The 25819-nt window shown below is 41.1% G+C and overlaps 1 protein-coding gene across 13 annotated transcripts in view; it reads left to right on the top strand.

Moving 5' to 3' along the window:
- Positions 1–1310: 1310 nt before the first annotated feature.
- The window catches only part of EYA4 (EYA transcriptional coactivator and phosphatase 4), a 155034-nt gene continuing 130525 nt past the window's right edge, over positions 1311–25819 (top strand). For 7 of the 13 annotated variants that reach the window (XM_032983240.2, XM_032983235.2, XM_032983239.2 and 4 more), the window contains exons 1-2: positions 3123–3323; positions 19961–20062. In XM_032983240.2, coding sequence (XP_032839131.1) covers positions 20030–20062 — 33 coding nt within the window. In that variant the 5' untranslated portion in view covers positions 3123–3323; positions 19961–20029. Of the gene's footprint in view, positions 1400–1647; positions 1769–2036; positions 2134–3122; positions 3324–14108; positions 14151–19960; positions 20063–25819 lie in introns of those variants that run through there. The other 6 variants (XM_032983230.2, XM_032983232.2, XM_042796153.1 and 3 more) reach the window with 6 other exon arrangements.

Raw genomic sequence — 25819 nt, 5'->3', positions numbered from 1 at the left:
GAGCCACCCAATCCACCCAGTGAAGTAATACTCAAGAGATAAGACAAGGTGAAGTATATGAAATGTGACTAAGCAATTAAGGATTTTCTTCTGCTTCCTTTTGCACTAGGTAGCAAAGAGGACCAAACACAGCTGCTCAATTTCCACCAGAAAAAGAGCGTTCAGATTCAAAGCAGGAAAGGACTTTGTCTCCATCCACGCTGACCAGCTTAAGGAGACGAATGCATCCTATAAAAGGGTACAACAGATCTTGTCATGTAGCATTTAGTCATTCATATACTCCCAGCCTTCTCAACAAGTCAGGATTACTCTACAGCATTGGTTTATTGTAGAAGAAACAAGAGGAAAAAAGTGAAGTGTGGACTTTGGTGCCTGTACTCGAGTGGACGAGCGTTAGCCAGCCGCGGGCTGACTTGCGACCCATGCCCTTCAGGGCCCTCTCCCTGCCTGGCTCCCGTCACCGCTGCCCGCGGCTGCTGGGGAGTAGCAAAGGGTCCAGGCCTCGGGCTGCGAGGCCGGGACCGGCGGGACGGGTGGCCGGTGGGCAGGGGGTGCCCTGGGTGTGCATGGCAGCCCTGCCCGGCGCGGTGTGAGGGGCCCGGGCACGGTGTGCGGGGCCCGGGCACGGTGTGAGGGGCCCGGGCACGGTGTGAGGGGCCCGGGCACGGTGTGTGGGGCCCGGGCACGGTGTGAGGGGCCCGGGCACGGTGTGTGGGGCCCGGGCACGGCGTGAGGGGCCCGGGCACGGTGTGAGGGGCCCGGGCACGGTGTGTGGGGCCCGGGCACGGTGTGAGGAGCCCGGGCACGGTGTGCGGGGCCCGGGCACGGTGTGTGGGGCCCGGGCACGGTGTGAGGGGCCCGGGCACGGTGTGAGGGGCCCGGGCGGCGGGGGCAGCGCGGCCGCCGCGACCGAGCAGGGGCCGGCACAGGGCGCAGCGCCGGCGGCACCGCCCGGCACAAGTGCAAAGCGGCGGCCCGGGGCCGCGCTGCCTCCCGCGCTCCTCGCCCCTTACCTCCCCGCTCCCGGGACGACCTTTTGGGGAGACCTTTTCTCAGCAAAGTCCCGTCCCTTGCCAGGGAAACTTTGTACGTGCCTGTGAGTGAGAGGCAACTAGTTGCACTCGCTGAAGTGCGAGGAGTGTTTGGCTACTCCCGTACCAGCCTCCTCCTCCATCATCCCCCCCCCCCGCCCCCCAGCCCCGAGTCTCCCCTCCCGTTTTGCTCCGAGTTGCGCTTTATTTGTGTGTGGAGAAAAGGGGGGGGGACTTGTAGAGGGGATGTCCTGTTTTTGCCAGAGGAACGGTGCAAAAGGGGAACCTCGGCTCGGAGAAGGGACGAGAATAAATAAATAAGGAGCAGCCCTAAAATAAAGGTAGCGGCACATCCCGGCAGCGAGAAGGTGAGTGTCTCTCCGACTTCGCCGTCCCCGTCTCCCTCCCACCTCTTCTGCTCGGAGGTGGAGGAAGCCGGCTGCCTGTCGCATGTGCATGTGTCCGTGGAGGTGGGTGTGTGCGTGTGCTTGCGTTTAGGGCTTATTTAGCATTGTTTTCGTGTTGGTGCGATAACAGCAACAGCAAAAAAAAAAAAAAAAAAAAAAAAAAAGTTGCTGTTGAACAAACGTGATGGGAAGAAGCAGCGGAGCCGTCCATCGCGCGGCAGAGACGGGCTTTCGCCCCCGGCCCCACGCGAGTTTAGTTGCAGAAAGAAAAAACAAACCAAACCGGGGTGACTTCTTGCCCGCCCAGCCGGCCTTCGTGCCTCTCCCCAGGTGACTGTCCCCGCCGTTCCGCCCTCGCTCCCGGCTGTTACCGGGGTGGCTGCCGGGGTGAGCCCCGAGGCAGGCGCAAGCCGCGCCGGCTGCCATCGTATTGTTCTCCCGCCTCCCGCCCACCCCCGTAGCGGCGGGAATGGGGGGCCCGGGCTGCGCCCCGCGGGCGGCCGGGGCGGGGGGGGGGGTACGCCGGCCCACCCGGGCGAGGCGGGAGGCAGGTCGGGCGGGAGGGAGGGCTCAGCCCTGCCGCCCCACGGCGCCCGGGAGGGCCGGGGCCGGCGGCGGCTCGACCGGCAGCTGGGAGGAAACGAGTTTTCTGGCGGCGGCGGGGCGACCCTGCGGCCGGAGCGGCGTGAAAACAGGCAGGGATGGTAGCGAGCCCCTTCCCCGAACACCCGTTTCGGCCAGCGAGGCGCGGGTCCCGGCAGCGCGGGGGGGGCGAGGCAGCTGGCCCGGGCCCCGCAGGCACCGGCGGCAGCGGGGGTCGGTTCCGCCGGCCTCCCGCGGGCCCCGCTCTGCCCCCCAGCCGCCGGCAGCGCTCGGGGGTCTCCCGGGCCTGCTTGTCGCGGGTGGGCAGCGCTCGGGCTGTCCCCCGCCCGGGCGGCCGCCGCTGGGGCTTCTGCAGCCGCTTTTCCTGCTGTCCGAGGGGTGCGGGGGGCAGAGCTGCCCGTTGCTTTTTTTGTTCCTCGCCGTCTCCTCTCCCTGAGGGCTCCCTCCTTCCCTTCCCTCCCCCCCTCCCCACATCCCCCCCCCCCCCCGCCCTGGGCTTGTTTTTCTTGCTGTTTAAAGACCAAGCGGTGCGTTTGCGTGTTGTCCCGCCTCGCCCCCGCCGCCGGTCCCCGCCGCGCCCCAGGACGGCGGCACAGGGAAGCCCCGGAGCGGGGGTCCCGCCGGCCGTGCGGGGTCTTGTGTTTTGGTTTGAAAGCGTTTCCACGTGGGGAAGCCTCTGCGTGTGTGTGTGTGTGTGTGTGTGTGTACTTGATCCGTGAGGAGGTAACAGGATTCTCCGTGTTCAAACCCAGTGGGCTGTTGGCCATTAGCTCGCCTCTCCGGCTGTCATTACAGACACTTCCAAAATCAGATACCCGCGGAAAACCGCCGGCTGGGTTTCACACGGCCCCGGCGGCGGTTCTCCCGGAGCCGCGGGGGCTCCGCGCCGTGCCCGGCCGGCGTGGGGGGGTGCCCCGGGGCCGCCGCCCGGCACCCACCCGCGGGGGATCAGCCCCGCGGCGCTTTCCGCCGAGCGGCGAGAGCGGGATCCCACGGCAGCGCCGCTGCCAATCAGTAATTGGCATCTAAAGTTTCATTTACATTTATGAAACTGCCGCTAAGAGCCGGGGAGGTACGGAGCTGCCTTCCCGTTATCCCGCGGGCAGGATTTAAAGCGGAGCACACGGAGGTGTACGTGTATCTCGCGAGTGGCGATGTGAAATAGCTGGTATTTACAAAAATCCTGGGAGGCACGCTGTACCAGACAAGGGAGCGCCTTGGCCGATCCGAGTTTAAGCATGAAGTCATGCTAGAACAGTAAGAAACCAGTATTTTCAGTTTTGTGAGTTTTGTTTTACGTCTTTCACTTGCTGAGTCTAGAAAGTGTATCTAAGATAAACTAATCAACAGTTTAGATTTACAGTGAAGTATACAAAGCAATCATCTTTTCTGTATGGTAAATACTTTTTTTTTTTTTTTTTTTTTGATCTGACCTCAGTGTTTATTTGTTATTTGAAGAGTATGCTTTGCATTAAAGCTCAGGTTATTTCATTGTTTCATTTCCTTAACGCTCAAAAGAGCAGTTCTGTACAATTACTGAGGGTTTGACTTTTTCTCCTCCGGTTTCTGAAAATGCTGCCGAACAACAAATGTTTGCATACTTACAATATGTATCATACTGTGAGTGAAGTGGAAATACAGATTGACATTTCTCTCTCTTCCCTGTGGTTCCTCCTGTCTGTTTGACATCTAACATTAGCTGGGCTATGTCCGAAACCGCTCTTCTTGCTTTCTTTTGAAAATTCTAGTATTTATGTTACCAAATGTTCTTCAATCAAATTTAAAAAAATGGAAGAGGAGTATGTTGACTAATATTTTATGTATCTTTGTTCAGATAATTTATATGCAGTTACAAATAGTTACCTGTACATGGCTGCACTTTTAATAAATTTAGTTGAAGGTTACTCTTGCTGGGTTTGTATTTATTAATGGCTTCACAACACTTTGCAATAGAAATTTATTCTGCCATGTGGATAACGCCAATGGGATAGATAAATTCTAAGCAAGGAATTTAATGAGTAGAAAACCCGTGGGTTCCCAGTTAATTGCAGTTCCCAATTCAAATGTTTCAAACAAGGCAACAAGAAATACAGCTATAGATAGTATCCTGTTGCATATTTTTAGCCTCTGATGCAAGCTTTGAGAGCTACTCTTAAAACTTTATGCAACTTTTACCTTTCAATCCTAGCATTAATCAGTGTTAAACACTGGCATTTGGTATAGGAAAGGTACCTGGCTAGTTCTTTCATGACCTGGTGGTATTGCATGACATTCAATGTAATCTACTTTTCCCTCTATTAAATATGAAAGTTAATTCAGAAAGAAGAAAGAAATTCCTGGAATTTCTGTCAAACACTCCGGGACGCAACTCCTCATTTTTTCTGTGTTATCTTTTTCTTTCTTGAAAGTAGGGATTTTATGAACTCTGGGTAAAACAGGTCTCCCTTTTTATAAGGAGAGTTTATTCAGCATACTTCTATATTGCAGCTGCTGATCATATTTCATAGAGCTGTTAAAGCACTTAAAACCTAAAATTAGGTACTGTCTGGTAGTAAATATTTCAAATCACTCCATGAAGAAATAAATAGAGAAGGGGGCTTTAAAAAAAAAGATTTGAAATATATAATTGAACAAAAGTAATCTTGCTTTGCTTATACTCAAAATAATGCAATTACAGTCTCAATCACTGATTTCAACACAGTGTGCTTTTTCCTTAGGTTTTCTTCATGTCCTGAACTTTTATTGTGATTTTATACCGACTTTATTTGATATCATAACCTGGTACTTTGTTCAAGCTATATTTACTGCGGCAACGCTTGTATTAACAGGTATTGAATTAACTTCTAACATACCTGTACTTCCAGGGGGTATTCTTCTGATACTAAGAACTGAAATGTAAGTTCCCTTGCTTCCTGGTGTGCATGTTTCTGGATGACTTTTAATTGCAGAAGGTGTGCACTTGCTTTTTTCCAGATTTAAGATGAGTTAATTTACAGATCAGTGGGTTTAATTTGTGGTGGGTTTTTTTTTGTTGTTGTTGTATGGTAGTTTTCTATTTGTCTTTTAGTTGAACATGGGAATAGGTTTATTTGCTGGTTATTATTCATTTTTAGCATTGTCAGGGTTTACAAGAAGAATGCAAACACAGGGGCATCAGACTAACAGACATCTGTCAAGTTGATCAAGTATTTGTAAAGCTTTTTGAAAGTTTAGCACTAAACCAAGTCTGGCAGCAGAAACACTCAGATGACTTTCATTTTTAGTTTGTACTTGAGAATCCTGTGTTATTTCTACTACCTAATGTATCTATAATCTTCTTGCCATTTTGTGCTAGAAAAGCAGTATTTATGTTGTGCAAGTGGAAAAAGACTTTTGATATTTGGTCATCGATTGAGAGGTTTATAAGTAAACTTTCAGTATGTGGTATTAAGTTAATATGTGCTGGTTTTCTTTTATTGTATTTAAATATTGTGTAAATGTGTGTCCAACTTAACCTTTTCTGTCATTGAAAAGCGCTAATTGATCTTGCCGGCCCTGACATAATAGTATAGTTTGATATTTGAAACCTTTCAGCTTTGGCATGGCCCTTTAATCACCCCTGAGATTTCAGAGCATGGTTCTACTGAAGCATAAACTGCTACTCTTTTTAAAGTTAAATAAAAAGGGTTATTAAAAATAAATTATTTTTTTTTGTCTTTTAAAGTCAGTAGTTGTTTTACCAATCGCGGCTCCAGGCTTTACAATATACATTAAAAACTTTCTGCTTTACTTGTATGTATTAGATGACATTTTAGATGTTGCTGAACAGAAATCAGATTTTTATGAAATAATTTTTTTGGCCAAGTCCACACTTCTGTGTTGCAATATTATTAAATCTGTCATTAAATCAGAAGTGCCTAAAGGAACTTGGATGCACTTTGCAGTGCAAAATCTCAGATACAAAGAGTGCTTATCTGTCAAGTAAAAAAAAAATTTATTTGAAAAGGCAATAAAACTTACATTTTTAGTCCACATTGTAGGTTGTAACGCTTCCAGAAGGATTTCTTTTGGGATGCCTGTAATACAGGACTCTGGTAAAAACTATTTTTAAGCAGTTTCTTCTTTTTGTCTCTAAACCTGAGAAATGTGTTAAATAGCTGGCCTGCCTTTTGCTTTAATGTTAAACAGTAAAATTACTTTGATGATTGACTATTCTATATCAAAATGCATCACTGGGCAGTCTTTCTCACAAGATGGTGCATAGGCTAGTTATCAGACTTTTGAGCAAAATGTCAAATCCTAATGTCTGTCTGAGGAGTACTGCAGTTTAAGCATTTTATTTTCAATTTGTTTAAAATTTCTTCGGGATAAGGGAAGATTATAATGAGGAGTGATTATATTCAGAACTTTTCAAGGTCCATATGCCAGTGAGACTAGTATATATTTGGTCTTAAGCTATTAGGCTCAGGTACTAGACACTAAAATTTGATTTAGACTGCAATTACCATGGATTTGAAAAGAAGGATTTTGGAAGTTTTCTGTGCCTAAATTCATTTGGAGGTCTGTGTCCTTTTCCTAGAATTAAAAAAACAAAGTACAATCATGGTAAGTTTTCATTAAGCAGCTGTCCGTAGAAGTAGCGAGTAATGTTGCAGGACTGTGTAGGGCTGTTTAATTGGATGTAATTTAAGTGCTGTCTCTGAAGAACTCGGTCTGTCTGGGCTGACTGAATACTGTGTCTTTACACCCAGGTTGCCTCCTATTGTGGCTAGACTATACAATTCGACTAATTTGGAGCAGCAAATTGCAAAAATACCTCCCAAGGCAACCTGCAAAATATTAACATACAGAAGACTAATCTTTGCATAGGTGATAACTTTTTACTTATGTATTTAAATTAATATGCACTAGGTTTTTTGGCAACATTAAAATTTATTACTGTTGTGACATGACCCAGTATAAGTTGACATTGTCAGCAGCGTAAAGAATTACTGCTGCCTTTTTTTTTAATTGGGTAGACGCAGCAAGTAACTATTCTGCTCTTGACACATATATAATTAAACCACAAAAACTTACATTAAAATACCACGAAGGGTCTGATTTAGACCACAGAAGTAAAAGAAATACAGAGCTGACTTTGCAGCTTTTCAAATAATTCTCCTCTATGACTGTGTGTATATAACTATTGAAATCAATGCTGATGCATGAGGTAATTGGAAACTTAACTTGATGTTTTGTGCCAGATCCTTCGCTGTTGCAAATTGGAGTAGGAATGTTGAAATTACTGGATTGGTCTCACATTATGCCAGATGAGTATCTAGTCCTCTATTCTTAGTGTAGTCTGTTTCTTTTTTTTGGGGGGGGGTGTATTGTAGTATACTTTCTACGTGTGAGATCGCATGTACAGAGGAATGATCTTGCAATACTTAGAAACAAAGGAGGGTTAAGTATAAATGTCCAAATTATATATTAATGTTTTCTTCCATTTTAAGACATTTTCATACTCCTAAGTTAGAATATATATTTTTATTTTTTACAGCATTTTATAAATCACCGCAGAAATGCCTTTTATAGTAATTGTATTCCGGAAAATTATGCAGTTAGTTAGAAATATTGTTAATTGACTACTCTTTTTATTCCTTTCAGGCAACTTTGTTGCTCATAGAAGCGAATAGTCAGTTTGTGTTTACTCAGGGACATTTTGTGAATGCCAAGCCTATTCAATAAAAAGTGTGAAGTCTGTTTACCATGTTAAATCCCACCCTGGATGTTCCTTTTTATTTACTGTAGTATATACCCAGAGAATCACGGAAAATTAAGTTCACCTTACTCCCAAGTGAGAGCCGCTGAACCAGCCCCTGTACACTCTGGTTTATGCATCCTGACATCACGCTATATGTGAGGTCTTTCTTCCAGCTCTCCCGCGTGTCCCAGCGTAGACGTGGTTTCACAAAACCAGGCACAGCTCAGGCAGATTATGCACATTTCCTCTGCCAAATTCTAGCAATGCAGCTCAGACTCAACCTAACGTTTCTGTTCTGGTCTTCTTAAAGTAGTGAACTAGGGAGCTGGAAACTAACAGGGCCAAATGGTATAGAGGTTTTACAAACAAAATAATTAGATTCTGGGAACGTGTCTCCAAAAAAAAATTTCCAGGTTACCCCAAGGCAAGATTTGGAACTGTGGTAGGTTTCCCAAGTGGAAAGATTAAAGTACTTTTCCAATCAGCCACCTATTTTTATGTTTATTCTAATCTGGTGTGATAGAAGGAGATACGTAATGTTTGTATTAATTTGGTTCAGTGGGTTGCTCCTTCAGAGAAGCAATTTTTGCGTTCGAAGCACCGACTGAATGCTGAGCTCACTGTGTAGCAGTATGGCTGGGAGTCACCTGCAATAAGAGGTCTTTCAGCTAAAGTGGCCAGCTCATGTGTTTCCTAGTCACTTCTGGTAGCTATTTAGCTACAATTCAGCTTGTTTTCCAGTTTAGTGATTAAACTATACTCTAATTTCTCTAAGGGCTAGCTGAGTAGTCAGATTTTTGGCTTATGACAAATTAAGCTGAAGGAGATACTCCTTGCTAGTTGTGAAACTGCCCAACATTTTGGGGGTCTTGCTTAGCTCTGCGTTGAAGGAAGTCCAAGATTAGGACTGCAGCTCGAGAGATGCAGTCAGATCAGGACTAAGCCTGCAGTAGTTCGACGGTAAGGTCTGTAGGAAGAGGGCCATCATTTTGCTCTGTTTTTCTATAGTTTGCTAGGGATATTGGTTCATATAAGCAGTAATAGCAGTAATCTGCGTGTGACTCGTTGCTGCGTTTGACCAACTGAATCTGAGGTTCCTACATCTGTCCGTTCGCTGTGGCAAAGCACAGAAGAGAGCGAAGCTATGGTTTCATGTTTGGTGGCAGCGCTTCTTAAGCAGCTCTTTACCCCCCCTCTGCCGGCCACTCGTTTAAGCTGGATCTGTTCCTTGCTGTGGTTCACAAACAGCTGTGCTGGCACGAGGCAAAGGTCGGAATGAGTGGCAGCACCCGCGCTGCCGAGCCTGGCACCAGCGCTGCAGAAATAGCTGCGGAACCACAGTCTCCGTTACCTAATCTGCCACCTCTGTTAACCGAAGTGCAGGGTCAAGTCTGTGGGATAGGTGGAATTTTTCAGAATGAAAACATTGTCTACAAAAATGATCCCTTGATCTTTAACCAAAAGGTTTTGTTGGTGTGGGGTTTTTCTAACTAGAACCAAAGGCTCTGCAAATAATTTGCAGGTTAAAACAATAGGGAAAGTTAATGGTACCTTTGGAGGGGACAGCTATGATGCTGAAGGCAAGCAGGAGTCCAGATGTGATACCAGATGGTAGAACTTTCCCAGGTCCGTGCAGCGCTGTCCAAAAGCCGGGCTGGCGGGGGACAGGCGCGGTGTAGCAGCACAAGCAGGAGAACGTCATCACCGAGGCTGCAGTGCCCATGACCGGCTGCATTCTCGCACCACTCTTCCTGGGAAGAGAAGTGGAATAGTTTCTCCAAAGTGGCCATTACATAGCTGTCACTGTAGACAAGTGCTTAATTTATGACAACTATATTTTATTAGTCTCCACTGTCACAAAGTATTACCTTACGTGCTATCACGTTCCAAATGCCTCTTGTATGTTGTTCCCATAAAACACTGAAATATGCATGCTATACCACATCACGGTTTATGAACAATCGAGCATGCCAAACTGGCAATATTATTTTTGATGTGAGTACAAGTTTGATTTCTAGAGATAAGAGTAGTGATGTAATAAAGTTCTGTAACGGTTTTGAGTCGACCTGACTTTTTGATTAATAAACTTGAAGTATACAAAATCAACTTGACACAAATGAAATGGATTAAACAGCAAACTAAAGCATAAATTTCAAAAATGCCTACTTGTTAATTTGTCTTTAAGGAGGACACTATTACAAGGATTTCTTTAGGAGCTAGTCATCAAATCAAAAACAATTTATTATTTTACAAGTGACACAAAGATTAGTAAGTTCTACAAGAAGTAATACCTTTGATTAGATCAATTGCTGACCTAATAAAAGAGATCTTCTTACAAACTTGTACTTCTGTCGTTAGACTGTAATGCCTACAGTACTGCTACTACAAAGACTGAGGGAAGAGTAAATAATGAAGAGAGCAGATTGGTAAGTGTAGTCTGGCTTGTTCAGCAAACTGAGAGCAAGCAAACGGTATGTGCTTCACTCCAAGACAGCGGTTTATTTAAAAAAAACAACTGGAGGCCATAGCAAATGATCAGGATGGTATTATAGCCAAAAAAAGGAGTAGTATTTTAAACAAAGTACTAGGCAGTGTAAGAGAGGTTACGCTGCCTGATTAGATAGTATGGGTGCAGCTACTAGTGGAAAACTGTACCCTCATTTCACTTTAGAAAGGAAGCTGGAAAAGTTGGAGAAGTTTCAGCTATAAGACCAGAGGAGTAATTAAAAAATTGGAAAACACATCTTCCAGGGGATGAGCAGATTTTAGTTTACCAAAGGAGAACGTAGCACAATTTGATCATAGCTAATAAAGATCTAAATGGGGGACAGGAAATCTGGTCAAGGATCCACTGTCAAAGCAGTTGATAATTAAAATCGGGGAATGCGTGTTTTTCACAGTTACTTTGTGTTGCACACTTAAAGCTGGCCGTTAGAGACTCGGCTGTGGGATGGCGAGCTGCTCCACGGACTTCACGGCGTTTCAGTTGCGTGTGGGGACTGCTGGCGGGCCAGGAACTGAGGGAGCGCAGACAGCTCTTCTGAGCATCATCACCATAAAAAATGTAGACTACAGAACACTTCTAATGTGGGTTTTAGTGTTTTCTTTGTGCTGGACAAGGGTGGCACGCAGGAATTTTGCTACTTTTCATTTGTTGTGTTCTGACTGTTTCAGTTTAATTTGATGGCTTCGTTGCAGGAGCGTTAGGTTTGATAAGTAATAATTGTCCTTCCATTCTGTCAGCCACTGCCTAAGCTGTGTGCTGGCACCAGCAGGAGATCCTTATTCTGGGACAATTTTGCATTCCCATTTTTTGTTTCCCGTTGTTCAGTAATTCCTTGAGAATGGAACATTTTCTCAAATGCAATATTTAGGTATTACTGTCAACTTTAATTAAGAAAAAGGTTTCATTTCTCCTACCAAACCAGAACCAAAGTACCCATGTTTATTTTCAGTGGCTTTACTTTTATTTTTCTTTCTGGCATTTCAAAACGTTCCATTGAAGAACTATCTGTGAAACACTTGCAGTAAGAGGAATGGCAGCTTCTGGCCAGGGGTGGGCAATGATGCTGACAGCTGAAAAGGAAGGACAAGCTAAAATCTTCCTCCTTTGTCAGGATGCTTCTAGGAGTTTTAACAAGTATTTGAGCTTCTTCAGTAACTATTACTGCATACTTATACTGCTGAAGACATTCTTCCAACTGTGTCATGGCTCTTTAAAGGAAATAGGATGTATAGATACTGTGCTGTCACAGCTTTCATTTTAATATGTGAGTGGATCCTTTGGGTTATTTCTTTCTGCCGTGTAAAACTGCTGTTTTCTTTTACCTGGAGAATGTGCTCATTTTTAAGTTCTCCTAGATTCTAAAATGGTAAGTAGGGTTTCTGTTTTAGAAATAACCTTTATTTTTACCTTATGCTATTTCTGTGTCACAAGGTGATTTTTTTTTTTCAATGTGTGAAAGATAAATTTGACGTGTCTTCCGAGGAAAGAAAATAATAAATAATTAATATTTTCAAGTCGACAGTGTCTCTTTAACTATTCTGGCTAACCAAGCATAGCCTTTTTCTTTCTGTTTTCAGTGGCTTGTTTATAAAGAACTGAAATGTTTTATTTGGTTTGTTTTCAGCTATTTTCTACAAAAAAGAGAAGGAAAATGTCTCAGAAATTAACCAAAATATGCTGTGTAGTAAAACCCAAAATCCTTCCCCCTAAAAAAATCTAGTTGTTCAAAGCATTGAAATGGGCAGCTAGTAGGAAAATAAAACTAGAATTTTGATTAAAATTCTAAAAGAGTATGCTTCTGTCTGTGGCATCTTTGCATTACTTTTTTTTTCCTTGGGAACTGTCTTTCTTTTTGGTAAGGGTTGTGTGGGTTTGATCAATCGTGAGTTTGAAAACACTGCATTTAATTTTTTTGCAAGTTAATTTCCCTTTATTTTTAGGGGAACACAGTGGGATTCTAGATTAGATTTGTTTACAAATCCAGGCCAAAACCAGTCTCAGCATTTGTTTTATTTATTTCTGGCTGGAATAATCTGTGTTTGATTAATCTGTAACGAGTCAGAAGAGATCTGTGTAGCTGCATGCTTTATCTAAGCGTGAGTGAAGAGGTCTCTCGCAGTTGGGAAGCCCCCAAGCATCAGTGGATTCGCAGCTCTGGTTTCAATCTCAGCAATTTCACGGCATATTGTGCAATGCTAGGATAAGAGAGGAATTGCTGAGTTAGTAATTCTGTACTCTGAAATTCTTAAAGCTAGTCCTTCTTATTTGTTGCACAGGTATGGAGTGGGAGTGGTAGGAAGAGTAGGGGAATCAGTTTTAGACATATTTGGGTACCTGTAAAATTGGTACCCAGCTTTGCAAGAGAGGTGAATGCTGCACTGAAGGGTTATCTTACCTAAAGTAAATGAGGTACAGTGCTTGCAGTTGTTTACCATTTGCCAGGAAGTCTTTATGTTTTCCTGCTTTCCCACTTGCTTTGTTGTATGACCATAATGGAACAGCAGGCAGGTGTCTTGTCATAGACCCTTTCTGTTTCTTACCTGTTTTACGTACCTAACTGATGCAGAGGTGTCATGGTCTGCGCTGCTCTGCTTTTTTGTCTTGACGCCTGCTTTTGACTGGTATTTTTCTTGAATAAAATGCGCACAAATAGCACACAAGCAATGCTACCCTTCAGGAAACTCAGTTCAAGAACTACATTAAACTGACAATTATACAAGTGTTCACCGAAGTCCATGCAGAATTTGTAAGACTATGTATAACAAATGTATAGTGGCTGGCATGAAAGCCAATTATTTGACTTGAGTTTTGAGAAGTTTTCAGTGTATTACAGTTTGGTGACATGAATCGTGTCTGTTCAGATTGCGGTATTTGATGTCTGGCATGAATTCACACACTCAGAAAGGAAGATGGGAATAACAAATTATGTACTGGTTACAGATGTGTAATCTTTCAGAGGAGGGAGAATGTAAAAGGCAACTAGATGAGCGCAGAACTATAAATGCATGATGGGTGTTGAAGATCCCTCCCCTGTTCTTAACATGCATCGTAACTCAGTATGGATAATTCTGTCGTCTCAAGATGCGGAAATGGCTGAGCTGTGTTACCAGGAAGAAACACTCTTTCATCTCCAGCAGGGATCACAGTAATACTCTAAGTATTCTGTGAATCTGAGCCTTAGGGTTGCCAATGTCTTGATGATAAAATACAGGATTTTAGCTTTAATTCCTAATTTTTTTTTTTTTGTGCTAATAATGTCTGACATTGCACCTTGCAAGGTGTTAATTTCAGAAGCGTAGTTTCTGTATACATTAGAATATATAATATATACCCGGTTTAGACATAGGCATATTCTTACGCGCATCCATGCCAGACACTGTGCTGGGATGACACTGCTGAGTGGGTCCTGGAGGGTGCCCTGCGCAGCCCCCTCTGTTTGGCTGGTACACTGTCACTCAGGTATTTGCTGTGAGAGCAAGGGCTCTTGTTTATAGGGAAGCGGCTGGGTCCATTTGCCTTTCAGCATATCCTGGAAATCCCTCCTGTATTTCTTCCCTGTAACCGAGTAGCAGGACAGTGTGCGTGGTTGCAGCAGGCAAAAACTTCATCAGTGCTCAGAAGCCTTAAGGGAGTTTCACGAGTTGTTGTATGAACTCCTAGAGTAATTCTGGTAGTTCAAAATAAGGAATAATGTATTTTCTCTATTTAAGCAATCCATCTGCAAATGAATATTCCTGTAGGCAGATGCCGAGCGGAACACAAACCCCAGTGAAGATGATTTCCTTCCACAGGGGCTGCAGGACATGCTCAGAGCTGAAACAGGCTGGGCACAGGGGATGGTTCGGCGTGCTGTTCCCTCCGCTGCGGGCCACGGGCTCTGGGTAAGGAAGGAGCTCAGCGTTTCAGGGGGCACTAACAGACGGAGAAGTGGGTCCTGGATGAGCTACGAAAAGGGTTCCAGAAAGCTCTAAAACTAAAATTCTCATCCTCAACAAGCTAAAAGTGGACTGAAACCAAACTCATCTGTAGAGAGGCGTATCTAACCCTACAGAGGTGAGGGCCTGAGGAAAAAAAAAAAAAGTATTAGAAGAGGAAGAAGGGAAAGATGGTATTCCATATTTCCCTTAATTCTCTAGACTGTGAAGCAATATTTGTTTCTACAGTGCAATAATAGATTTTCAGGAGGCTCATTTCACTTACCTCGATATCAGGAGGTAGAGACCAGTTACCTCAGATAAACCTAAACATGCATGCGAGATTCCCAAGCCACTTCTACTTCCTGCAGAAATCCTTCTGTTAAAAAGGAATGTGAAAAGAAAAATTCTGAGAGCTAAAAAAAAAAATTTTAATTCTGTATACTTTTTCTCCACCTGCCAGTTTCCCTCAGGAAAGCAGTACATGTCCCTGACTGGGTCATACTGTCAGAATGACTTTGTTTGCCTTTTAACTGTTTAATAAGTTTATGGTATTTAAGATTTGTTAGTCATTTGCTTTCCCTTGATGTTAGATACAGATTATGTTTCTTACTGTTTCTTCCACTAAAGAAGAATTGTTTTTATTAGGGTTGACACTCCTTTCAAGAAAACACAGCACTTGTATAAAACACAAAAGCTAACAAAGCTAAAAATTAGTTAATAGAAATATATAATAATATGAATTAGTTCTAAAATGAGTTAGAAATATATCGAGCCATAGCTTTACTGAGATAATGTTGAGAGCTGAGTTTTCATTTTGCCTTACAACATAAGAAAGCTGATGTCTTCTTTTTCTACCAAAGCATGCACAGTGATCTCCAGTTTTTAGAAAGCCCTATGCTTATAATTTTGTTTATTTTAAAAGCGATAAATTATGTTTTTCTTACTGAGTTGCCTGCTAATATTTTCACTCGAGTTTTGAAGAAAGCTGGGTTTTAAAGCACATCAATCTCATACCTCATCTGGGGCATGGATCTTTCTTCTTTTCCAAATGTGATACTATTAGGGACTGAGAAAGCAGTATGTTTTTACTGTCCAAAATACAGTTTTGGACTGTAGATACAGGCTAAGTTGAAATTCTATTATATCAGCATTTGGTTTCATTTTCTTTTAGGTTATATTTTATCTTTTTCACATGAGGCTACAAGTGATATGCATGCAGACAGCTAGAAAAATGTTTTCCTAAGTAAGAAATGATTGAATGTTAGGTGGTGCATGTTTGTTACTACCTGTACCCGCTCTTCTGTTCCTTCAAAGAAATGAGTTTCATGAAATCATCTAATGTAGTGAGACTGCAGTGCATATGCACTAGTTCCTTGTGCTGATTCTAGAGCAATTTTCTCATTACCTGCCTTGCATAACCTTTCACAGTGCCTCAAATGTTTTGCACTCTCCTTATGTGTTCTGTGGGGATGTTGCAAACCCAGACAGAGGCTGCTGGGGGAGTTCAGATCCTGAAGCCTGTACTTATTTGTTGGTACCTTACTGCTGAATGTCCCGCATATGTTCAGTTGCAGTTACAAGCACTAAGTACTTTCACTATCACAGGTTTCTGAAGTAGAGCACTAGAAAACGTGGAATTGCTCCATTTGTGACCACTTCTCACTTAACATTTTGACTCTCGGTCTGTGGCTGTGATAGAAATGAGATGTTTTTTGTGGCTATGAGTTCATTGTGTTAACAACATACTTTTTCTTTATTCTCTAGGCTTCTTATCAACACATTTCAAAATGTAAAAAAAAATATAGTAAATTTGACGGAGCTACTGCAGCTCCTGTACTATACTGTCAGACCATCACCATGATATGACCTCAACAGGTGTTCTTCAGATGAGAAAGAATAAAAAGAACCAGACACTGCGCCCCAGGGAATTATCATGTGAAAAAAAATTGTTGTGGTAGAAACTAAGAACCATGCCCTATAATTTTGTTTAAGAAGACCAACTCCTAGTCAACCAAGGGAGGACTTTCTTCCTAAGTTTTTGGGTTGCAGTGAAAAGGAGGAAAATTTTTCTGGTGGCCAACCTACTCTTCTAGATGATGGATTCTTCTTGGTGCTCCATCTTTCCATCTGACTAACTGGATGGCCTGAAACAGCCTCTGAAATGCTCTTGGGAAATTTCAAGTGCTTTGAGGCTGTTTTTTACCTGTGGATCCCCAAGCTTCGCATTCTTTCTTGGTCTTGTGAAAGTTTCAGCACAGGATCTTATTAGATATCCATAGAAAATCAAACTGCTTCAGTCAGTTGTTTATTTGTGGCAAGCGTAATTTTCTGAAGAAATCATTTTGAGGGGAGAGACCACATCCTTGCTGGTTTACATTGTCAGTGATTTACAAAGCAGTATGCAGCAGATCCTCAAGTAGTTTGTTGTTTTTGTTTTTTTTTTTTTTAACTTATGGTTGTATCTCTGGGAGGAAACACATGTTTCTCCTCATGGTCGAGTCCTGGAAGTTGCAGTTTAAATTTGATGAAGTGTTTTATTCCCCCAGATAAAAATAAATAAATAAATAATTAGAGTTAAATGCATTTGTTGATGAGGAAAGTCAGGAATCCTCCTAATTAAGACATTTCTTAGAAAGGTAAAATTTTTATCTGGTTGCATAAAACACTTCATCAGTTTTAAAGCCACATCTGCAAGGACTAGATCAAGAGCAGAAACAGGCATTTTTCTTCATCCTGGCTTGTCTGTGAGTTTAAGACTTTTAACAACAGTTTTAAAAATAGTTAAACCCAGTTAGAAACACTTGCAATATAATAGGGATATGAGTGCCCTCCCTCCCTCTGTTTTTAATCTGGTTCTCTTGATGGGATAAACTACAAGGTTGAATTGGTAACTGGATTATTGCCTCATAAAACAGCACGAGGTTACTATTATCCTTTAATTTTATATCTTTATTAGGGAGTAATGTTGGTCTTATTTAAATCACTGACTTCTCTAATGGTTTTTCTCCTCTTTTACAAATTTATAAAACTAAACCCTAAAGGATTTGGTCTAAGTGCAATTGGCCTAACTGCCATTATAGAAATCATTGTGTTAGCAGTTAGTTATAATCAGCTGCTTTAACTGGGCTCAAAATGTAGCAGGATTTAGCTGTTGATAGGTAGAATACTGATAAAATATTAATTCTGAATTTTATTTTAAAAAGCTCAATTTCCAGTAAGAGTATTTGAATTTTGAGGCAGTGTGAAGATGAACAACAGAGCCCTAGAAATTAATATAATATAGCATGTTTGTGCAAAGGCTGTATTTAACACACTGTGTATTACTGCAAAGATTAAACAAGCTTGTCTTTGTCTTGCAATTCAGTAGAGGAAGTTAAAAAAATAAGTGAAGGTCAGTCTTTTTTAGAAAGTGACTAATACACATGGCATATTTAATGATGTGTTCCAGTGGATACATTCACCTGAATTTTAGGACACATCACGCATATTGTGGGTGAGTCATAGGTAGTTCTTAATACTAAAACTCCTGTTGGATTTACATGGTCAAGATACTTTTGAAATATTGATACACTTTATTTTTTTAGGAAAAACGTGACATCCATTTGTTGACTTCAGTGTCCTTTGGTTAAGGTCATGATCAATATGAAAGAAACGCGAATATGGGTCTATCTGTTATGGTATGGCTCTGTAGTTGAGATGACATTGAGTTTCCCACAGAAAATGAGGGATCTGTCACCTTCTGTGACCACCAGACATAATTAGAGCATTTAATGTTTGAATGCAAGCCAAGTGCTGACTTTAGGCGGTAAACTTAGGAACTAGTCAAACAATTTGTTCCAAATCTTGTATTTTACTACTGAGTGCTTGACTGTTTCTTTCCATAGGCAATCTTACTAATGCACATACACATACTTCAAGCTCTTTATTAAAGCAGTTTTTGTGTTTAAGTTATTTGTGGAATATTTCAGGATTGGTTGTGAAAATCTGCCTTTGTGTTTGGAATCCCAGTCAGGGGCTGTCACAGGAAGTGCTGTGTGAAGCTGCTTTCTCTCAAAATACCCATTGTTCTTGGTAGGCTCCTCTGAAATTTGCCTATAGTGGATGCTTTAAGGAAGCCTTTCAATTCCCCTTTTGTCTCCATTGGACAAAGACTGCAAAAGAGTTTTACGAATACAAGGGTGTGGGCTCCACATTGAATAAAAAATCATGGGAGGTGGTGACTGTTTTGGTGAAGGCATCGTTGGTGAAGTAGTCAGTGCCTTGGATCCCTCTGAAATTGAGAGGAGTCTGAAGCCATTTTGAAAAACAGGAATTATTTTCAGCTTTGTAATAAGGTGAAATATATGCAACATGATTTGCTTGCAGTTGGTCTTATATAACTTCATGGTAAAAATTAATGAAACGTGAATTAAAATCTTTTTGAAACTTAGAGAAGAGGGAAGGAAAACAGGAGGGTGTAATCTAGTGGCAGGAAAACTCCAAGTGAGACTGTAAGGAAAGTAAACTGGGGCTGTAAATATTCATGTGTGTATGTTCTAGGCAATACCTAACGCAAAACACAAGGAAATTTGGGGAGTTACATTCTGGGGAGTAAACAGAGGTATGGTGAGTAAGTAAGAGGAGGTATTCAAAGGGCAACATAGGGTGGTGGGTGGGAATATGTGGGTGCAGTGACTGGTAGCTCTGGCTCCTTTCGAATATTCTGCAAGTGCCAATGGAGCTATACATTGTTTAATCTCAAATAAGTAGTAGTTACGTTTACGCAAGGTGGAGGTAGCATGAGATATAAGTGCTTGCTGGTCAGAATTTAAAACAAAAAATCCATAATATGTTTATGTGATTGGGCATACTTCCAGGTAATGGTTTCTTGGGGTGCCTTGTTGATAAACAAATCCAGGTAATGCTGATAAACAAATCCAAGTTGTTTGGGTTCTTTAGTTTATGTGTTTACATACTGATACATATTTTGTTTTCTTTTAAATGTAACACTAGCTTTGATTAACAATATTAAGATGATTGTATATATGAGATATCCCTGGCACTTGTTTTGTTCTAAATTATGCAAATTTGCGTAACAGCAAAGTGAATCTTTTCTGAGAATGAAGATTCTAATATAATTGTGTGGCTTTATAGTTGAGGTTACCGTAATCATTCTTATGCAGAACTCTTAGAAAATAGAATTTTCCTATTGAAGATCTCAATATTTGATGAGAGTGATTCACCCTGTGAGAGAAGGCATAGACACAGCAGATAATTAGGGTAATGTCTGTCATTTAGCACTTTGTAGGGAGCTGCTTGTTATAAACCACTTTGTGTATTTTATTTAATCCTAAAGGAATTTAATGGACCTGAGAGAGGGGACTTCATGCTGATAATTGCATAATAACCTTTTTCTGCCAGAGACTTAATGACTAAGAGGTTATCATTAAATGTGTATTAAGCAGTTTTGTTTGACATTCCATAATTGTCTTTCTAATACATTCTCCCAAGGGTTATCTGTTATTGTTTACTTAAATGGCTAACTGTATTAAACATTTTAGCTTTTTTATTGGTTTGTTTTCTTGCAGGAGTGTAAGGATTGTTACTTAAGTGTGTTCCTGTTTCTGTTGGTGTATTTTAGATAGCTTCTTGAAATAATACTGGAGGTGTTGAAGCATTTTATATGAAATTAGGCCTCTTAGAAGTCAATGGGAACTGTTTGTTTATTGCAGATTTGCCTTAGAAGTGAGGAGCACAGACCAACATGTTAATTTTTTCTTTTCTTTTTAATTTAGACTACTAAGCTGTAAACTGAAGGGAAGAGAATTTCTCCTTGTGGGGGAAAAGAAGGGTGAATAACCTCCATGGAAGACTCTCAGGATCTAAGTGAACAGTCAGTAAGTACAAATGTTGCTAAACCGAATGGAATAAATTAGACTCTGTTCAAGATGCATTTGAAGGAATTTTACTTCAGATTTGAGAACTATAGTAAGATCTGGGAAAAGCTTTTGAGTTTCTAGATTCAAACCTTTTCTTAGTTCATACATGAAATAAGTGGGTTTAATCTTTTTTTACCTGTTGAATGGTAAAATATGACAGATAGTTATATAGGATTTTGCAGAACTAGAATAGTTGGAGGGCTGATGGATACAATTAAGGTACATTGGAAAGACAGAATGTTAAAAATGTGCACAGTGGTATTCCTTGTTCAAATAATTGTATCAAAGTGTATATCCATAGTGGTCTGTCAGTTTTGCCAAAACAAGAGTTACCAAAAACGCAAACAAGAAATTTCAGACTGTGGCAGATGACTCTTGCATTTCAAGGAGACTGTGAGAATTGGCAGTATACCTCCCTGTCCCGTGTGAGAGGGAGATTCCCCTTGTCATTGATGAAGTGACTGGGGAAAATGGAGTGGACATTTATTCTCCTTTTTCATTTCAACTTGTTCATTTCCTTTAAGGATGTGGTTTCCAGACTTCCTTACCACCAGGATGCAGTTCTGAGGAGGCAGCATGCTCCTATCAAATATAAAGTTGGCTGGCCTTACCATCCAAAGTATTACCTTTGTTTTTAACATCTTAATTTCTAGTGGTCACAATACTGACAGATTTTGCGAGTGCTGTGATCCCCACAAGTCTCAGCTTGGGGTCAGTGTACTAAAGATCAATAAAGGGATTTCATATTTCTATTTCTGACATGCTGAAAGTGATTATCCATGTAATAAACTATTTTTAATATCTTTTTTTATAGCAGAGACTTTTATAGGTTACACAAGTGCAAGGAACTGAGAAGAGTTGCATGTATTTTTAAAATGTCAGTAATTTTCTTTAATAAGGAGTACTTTGCTCCAGACCAGATAGCTCCTATCTGAGACTATCTTGGATTAGCGTTTTATTGCTGATTTAAAAAGGTGCAGAACTGGAAAGTCTCAACAGTGTCTTAAGTCACCATGGTGGCATTACTTGGGACTGCTGCACATATTTATGTGTTTAAACTGTGCCCAACCAAAACTTTAGAGCATGTAAAAGCTACATGGCTTCATAATTCAATACAGTTTTATAAAGGTCATTAAAGATTAAGCAGAAGTTATTCTCTCATAGTCTGTGAAACAATTATTCTGTGCAGTGTACATAGTACAGTTATTAACAGGAAGTAGACAAGCCAGTTTAGCTTAGTGCAAAAATGTGTTTTCATAATAATTAAAATGTTTTTGCACTACTGGATGTCTGATAAATGCATACTTAGTAGCTATCTTGCTACCTTATCGCAGTCTAATTTCTGTAGTATTTTTCACAGTTACTACATAGCTTTATGCTAGGATGTGAGAACAGTCTTGCAGGTTACAAGTTGAGGTGAAATCTGTGCCATGTTGCATATGGAGATAGGATTTGCTGTCCTTACACTATCATTAGTGTCACAGAAAATTGTGATTCAAGACAAGAGTTTATTCTTCCTTCTCTTTGTTGAACAGTGGCAGAACTTCAGCATAATGGGTGGGAAGAGTCCCTTCATCCAGGTGTGCACCCAAACTAAGATCTCACCAAAGTGTTGGGCACTGTCCTGGGAAGAGGAATTGTGGTGTGAGGCCCATTTGCCTACAGCAGATACTGAATCTTAATTTTCCCACTTCAGAAGTCTTTTTGCTATTGCATCATGGTTAAACTCCTTTCACAGCTAAATTTTAAAAAATAAAATAGTGTTTCTGGCTTAGTTGTTTAAAAGCCGCAGGTCAGGGCTGTGGGCTAGAGATCCCAGGTAAAATGGGGTGTTCTATAGCTGAGGTTTTGGTGGTTTAACCTCCAGGAAAGTATCAGAAGTATATCCTACAGCTCTTCTGCTTCTGTTGACCTGGTGTTTTATAGTGGTTAATCTGTTTTGTACTGGTTAGCTCTAGGCAGTTTCTGTTCATCATGCAGGATTTCTGGTTCTTGACATGTTCGAGGAGCCTAGGTACTTCATTCCGGCTTCAGGATTCCTCTCTGGGAGCTGACTGTATAGGGTTTAGATCATGGAAATTCAAGGAGCCCACGGATCTAGCTGCTGCTGCAAGCGTATTAGATTGTGTGAATAAGCATGAATGCAAGACCTGTGATCAAACATGTGCTGGCATCTTGCCCCAAATATTCTAATCCTTCGTTACTTGAAATCCTTGGTGCACTTGGTTACTTACTGCCTGTCTCTGCAACTGAGATGAGTTAGAATGTACTTGCTGTTGGATAGTATGTTTGATGGACGATTGAGTTTTCTGAATAGAGAGATTTCTTTATTGAATTAATTTCCCTGGGCAGTCTGTTAAGAGCCTTTCACCCTTGGGAACAGAGGCCAGGGACATTTACTTGGGTTCATGAACAAGGTTAATTTTCAGGTTTTATTTTAAAGAGAAGAAATGATGCTGATTTCGCCAAGTAGGTCGTCCTCCTGAAGTATGGACTGTAGTGTAGTTTTTATTGTGACAGTCTTCTCCATAATTCTGAGATTCTACTGTTGTTCTAACTTGAGTTTTTGTTGCTTGCTCTGTCTTCTATTCTTTCAAAATCCATTGATAAGAAATGATTGGTTCTATGGTTCCTGTCCTTTAACTATGTCACAGTCAGGTGAAACTGATGTAGTCATAGTTATGAGCAGTTCCACAGCGTCTCTGTTCCCACATAAGAAATTAACTTCTGCTTTTGTCTCAGAGCAGTGACTGCATGACCACATGCTGCTTGAGACATCTAAGCACACCCCTGTTCTTTGAGCTTCTAAGGAATTGCATTTGACTTTTCTGAGGTGCGAGTTTGATTAAATGTAATATAAACACCACTTATTGCATTGCCACTGATTTATTTATTTTCCCTGTTTTTATTTTAGTAAATACCTTGCCCCTGCTACATTTTAAATCCTTACGCACTGACTAGCCAGAAGTCAGTCTCCTTGCCTGCTTGTCATGCCGTAGACCCTCTGTGAAGAGAAATCTGTCATGCTTGCTTCCCTTCACCTTCTCACTCCCAGTCCCAGGTGGGGGAATCTAGTCTGAATCTAGATTGTACAGTGATCAGAAGAGTCGGAATCAGAGCAGAGCTTATTATCCGTTGGTTTTCCTGTCTTTACATGCAACTGCATAGGTAAAGAGCTGTACTTTGAAGATCAGCACGAAAAGTATTCAAATTACTGACACAGGGGAGAGCTGGGAACCATCGGGTGTGGTTGAGACCCGGGGAGTTCCTGCAGCCCGAGTGGAGTGGGCTGGGCTGGGGCTCATCAGTGGTACTGTACCCTCGGGGGGGGGGTGGTGTGTGTCCTAAAGAGCTCACACGCGCTTTTTATTTACGAGTTCAGATGTAGAATATGCTCATACATTGCGTGTAGGAAGGAAATTTGCTTATGAGTATTCTGAAAGGAATAGAAGAAAATAGCAGCACAAGTATTTCACAGTCAGAATAACCAAATTGTCCTTTTTATATTCTGATGTGATGTCTGTCACTATGTGTGGGCTGCTACTTACCAAGTAAAAGAATACTTAAAGCCACATAAATCGGTTTTACATGGACAGATGTAGCTAGGTAATTTTGTAGTCTTAATAACTGAGGTCACCATATATTTTATACACACTAAATAAAAAAAAAAAGTAGAAGCTATAATGAAACACATTAGATTTTATATTACTATTATTACTATCATTGAAAAGAAATGTGCTGATTTTTACTAAATTCTAACTAGAAATACCTTTTCAAAAGATGCGTGTTAAAATTTCTTCTATTTAATTTTGAAATAGAAGAGGAGGAAACTTTACAGGGCTTGTATTTATGAAGAATCTAGCAATTGGGATACAAAAAATTTTTAATACTCATCATGAAGATGGTTAATAAAATGATAAATGTTTAATATTTAAATAGTCTTCAGTTGTGCCTTGGCATAGGAAACAAACATAGGATTTTGAGAATTACAGAAGGTTTACACTATTTCATCTTCTCCTAGATGTCATTTGCTGTTCAGTCTGTATTAGTAGAAGAAAAATAATTTGGCTGCTAACTTGCTAGTTTAGGATTTCAAAGGGCCTTATTAGAAACTGGTGTAATTTCATCCCTTGGCGCTTTTATATAACACTGTGCATATTTAGATTATTTTAACCTAGAATTAAACAGTAGATTGCAGTGCTGTAGGACAGGACACTAACAGATGTGAGGCTAAACCTGAACGAACAGGTTTTCATTTTTGTGACATTTGGACAATCATCTTCATTGTGCCCTGGGTAAGTTATTTGGTTTTCATCAGATTATACAGACTATCATACCTGTTACTTGCATTTATGCCCTACTTTCAGCTGGACAATCCCTGGAAACCTTTTCGGACAGTGTTGTTTCCCCATTTTTGTTTTGTTTTAATGTGTGAAGGTGTCAGATGTGATCCCCTTGCAGATCAGTTTTCAGCTGTAGCTACTTCTGTGTTGTACGAGACCTGCACCTGCAGCATTTAGTCTTCCCCCCTCCAGGGTGGGCAGCCTGCTCGTGCCCTGGGAACTTCAGCTGAAGCTCATTTCAACGAAATGAAAAATAGTTTAAACTCTTTTACTGATTTTTAAATGTCAGTCATACTTTTGAAGACTGTTCTATATTGCAGCATAGCATGTTGTCATTCTTATCTATGTGATGTCAATATTTGTAGGACTTGGAATATTATAGGCAATTCATCTTGTCAAATTAGCAATGTTGGCTTAAAGAAACGGCTGGAAATTATCTAGTCTAGCTTCTGGTCATGAAATGCTGGCAGTATGCACAAATATTTCACTGTTATAAAAGCAATTATCTGTATTAAATACCAGTAAGTGAGTGCCTTCTGAAGAAATTATGGATTTAGCAAGCAAAAAATAATTGCCTTAATGACAGATTATTTGCTTTTAATTAAAAACAACCAGTGAAGCAAAATGTCGTAACTTGAAATCAGCTGAAGTAAAAGAAAACCAGAGTGTCTTTTCCAAGGTGTTTCAGAGAATGTTTGAGAGTTGCTTAGGTATTTTATTACCCCCTTTTTATAGTCACAGTAATTGGTACAGAGAGCTGGCTTGCTGTAGATGATCCAAAATTATCACCCACTTTAAATTACAGTGGATCAGGAATAAAGTGTTACAGCTCTGATGTTATAGGGGATATCAGAGGCTACTTCTGTTATAACAAATAATACCACTAAAAAAAAAAATGGAAAAAACTTGCAGGTACAAAAACTGCTTTTCAGGGCCTGAAAACTGGGCCAATTTAGACCTTCTTTGGAGCTTCAGCAAGGACTCACCTAAGAAAAGGTTTGTATATATGCATGTATACATAAGATTTAGAACATATGAATCAATCTCATAAAAGTATTGTCTCTCCCCATATATGGTGCTTCTTTATATTAAATCGTCAGAATCCGACAGACACATTTCGAGCTCTGAAGATGGATTTTGCTTGTAAGACATGATACTTTTTCAGGCATTTAAAGTGTCAAATTTGTAAATGCTATACTTCTAATTGGTTTTAATATTGTATTTTAACGTAGCATTACTCACAAAATTTCCAAGGATGTCCATGTCAGTCCTGTCTGTGAATGCAAAATGAAAACATAATAATTTCCTTAGGACAGTGATTGTTCATCAGCTCAGGTTTCTGATTTTGACAGTGTTCAGGTGATGTTAATAT

The sequence above is a fragment of the Tyto alba genome, unplaced genomic scaffold (assembly GCF_018691265.1).
Source record: "Tyto alba isolate M040663 unplaced genomic scaffold, T.alba_DEE_v4.0 Super-Scaffold_22, whole genome shotgun sequence".
In the NCBI taxonomy this organism is placed as follows: Eukaryota; Metazoa; Chordata; class Aves; order Strigiformes; family Tytonidae; genus Tyto; species Tyto alba.
Note: the sequence above shows the minus strand (reverse complement) of the source record. Positions and strands in the feature narration are given on the sequence as shown.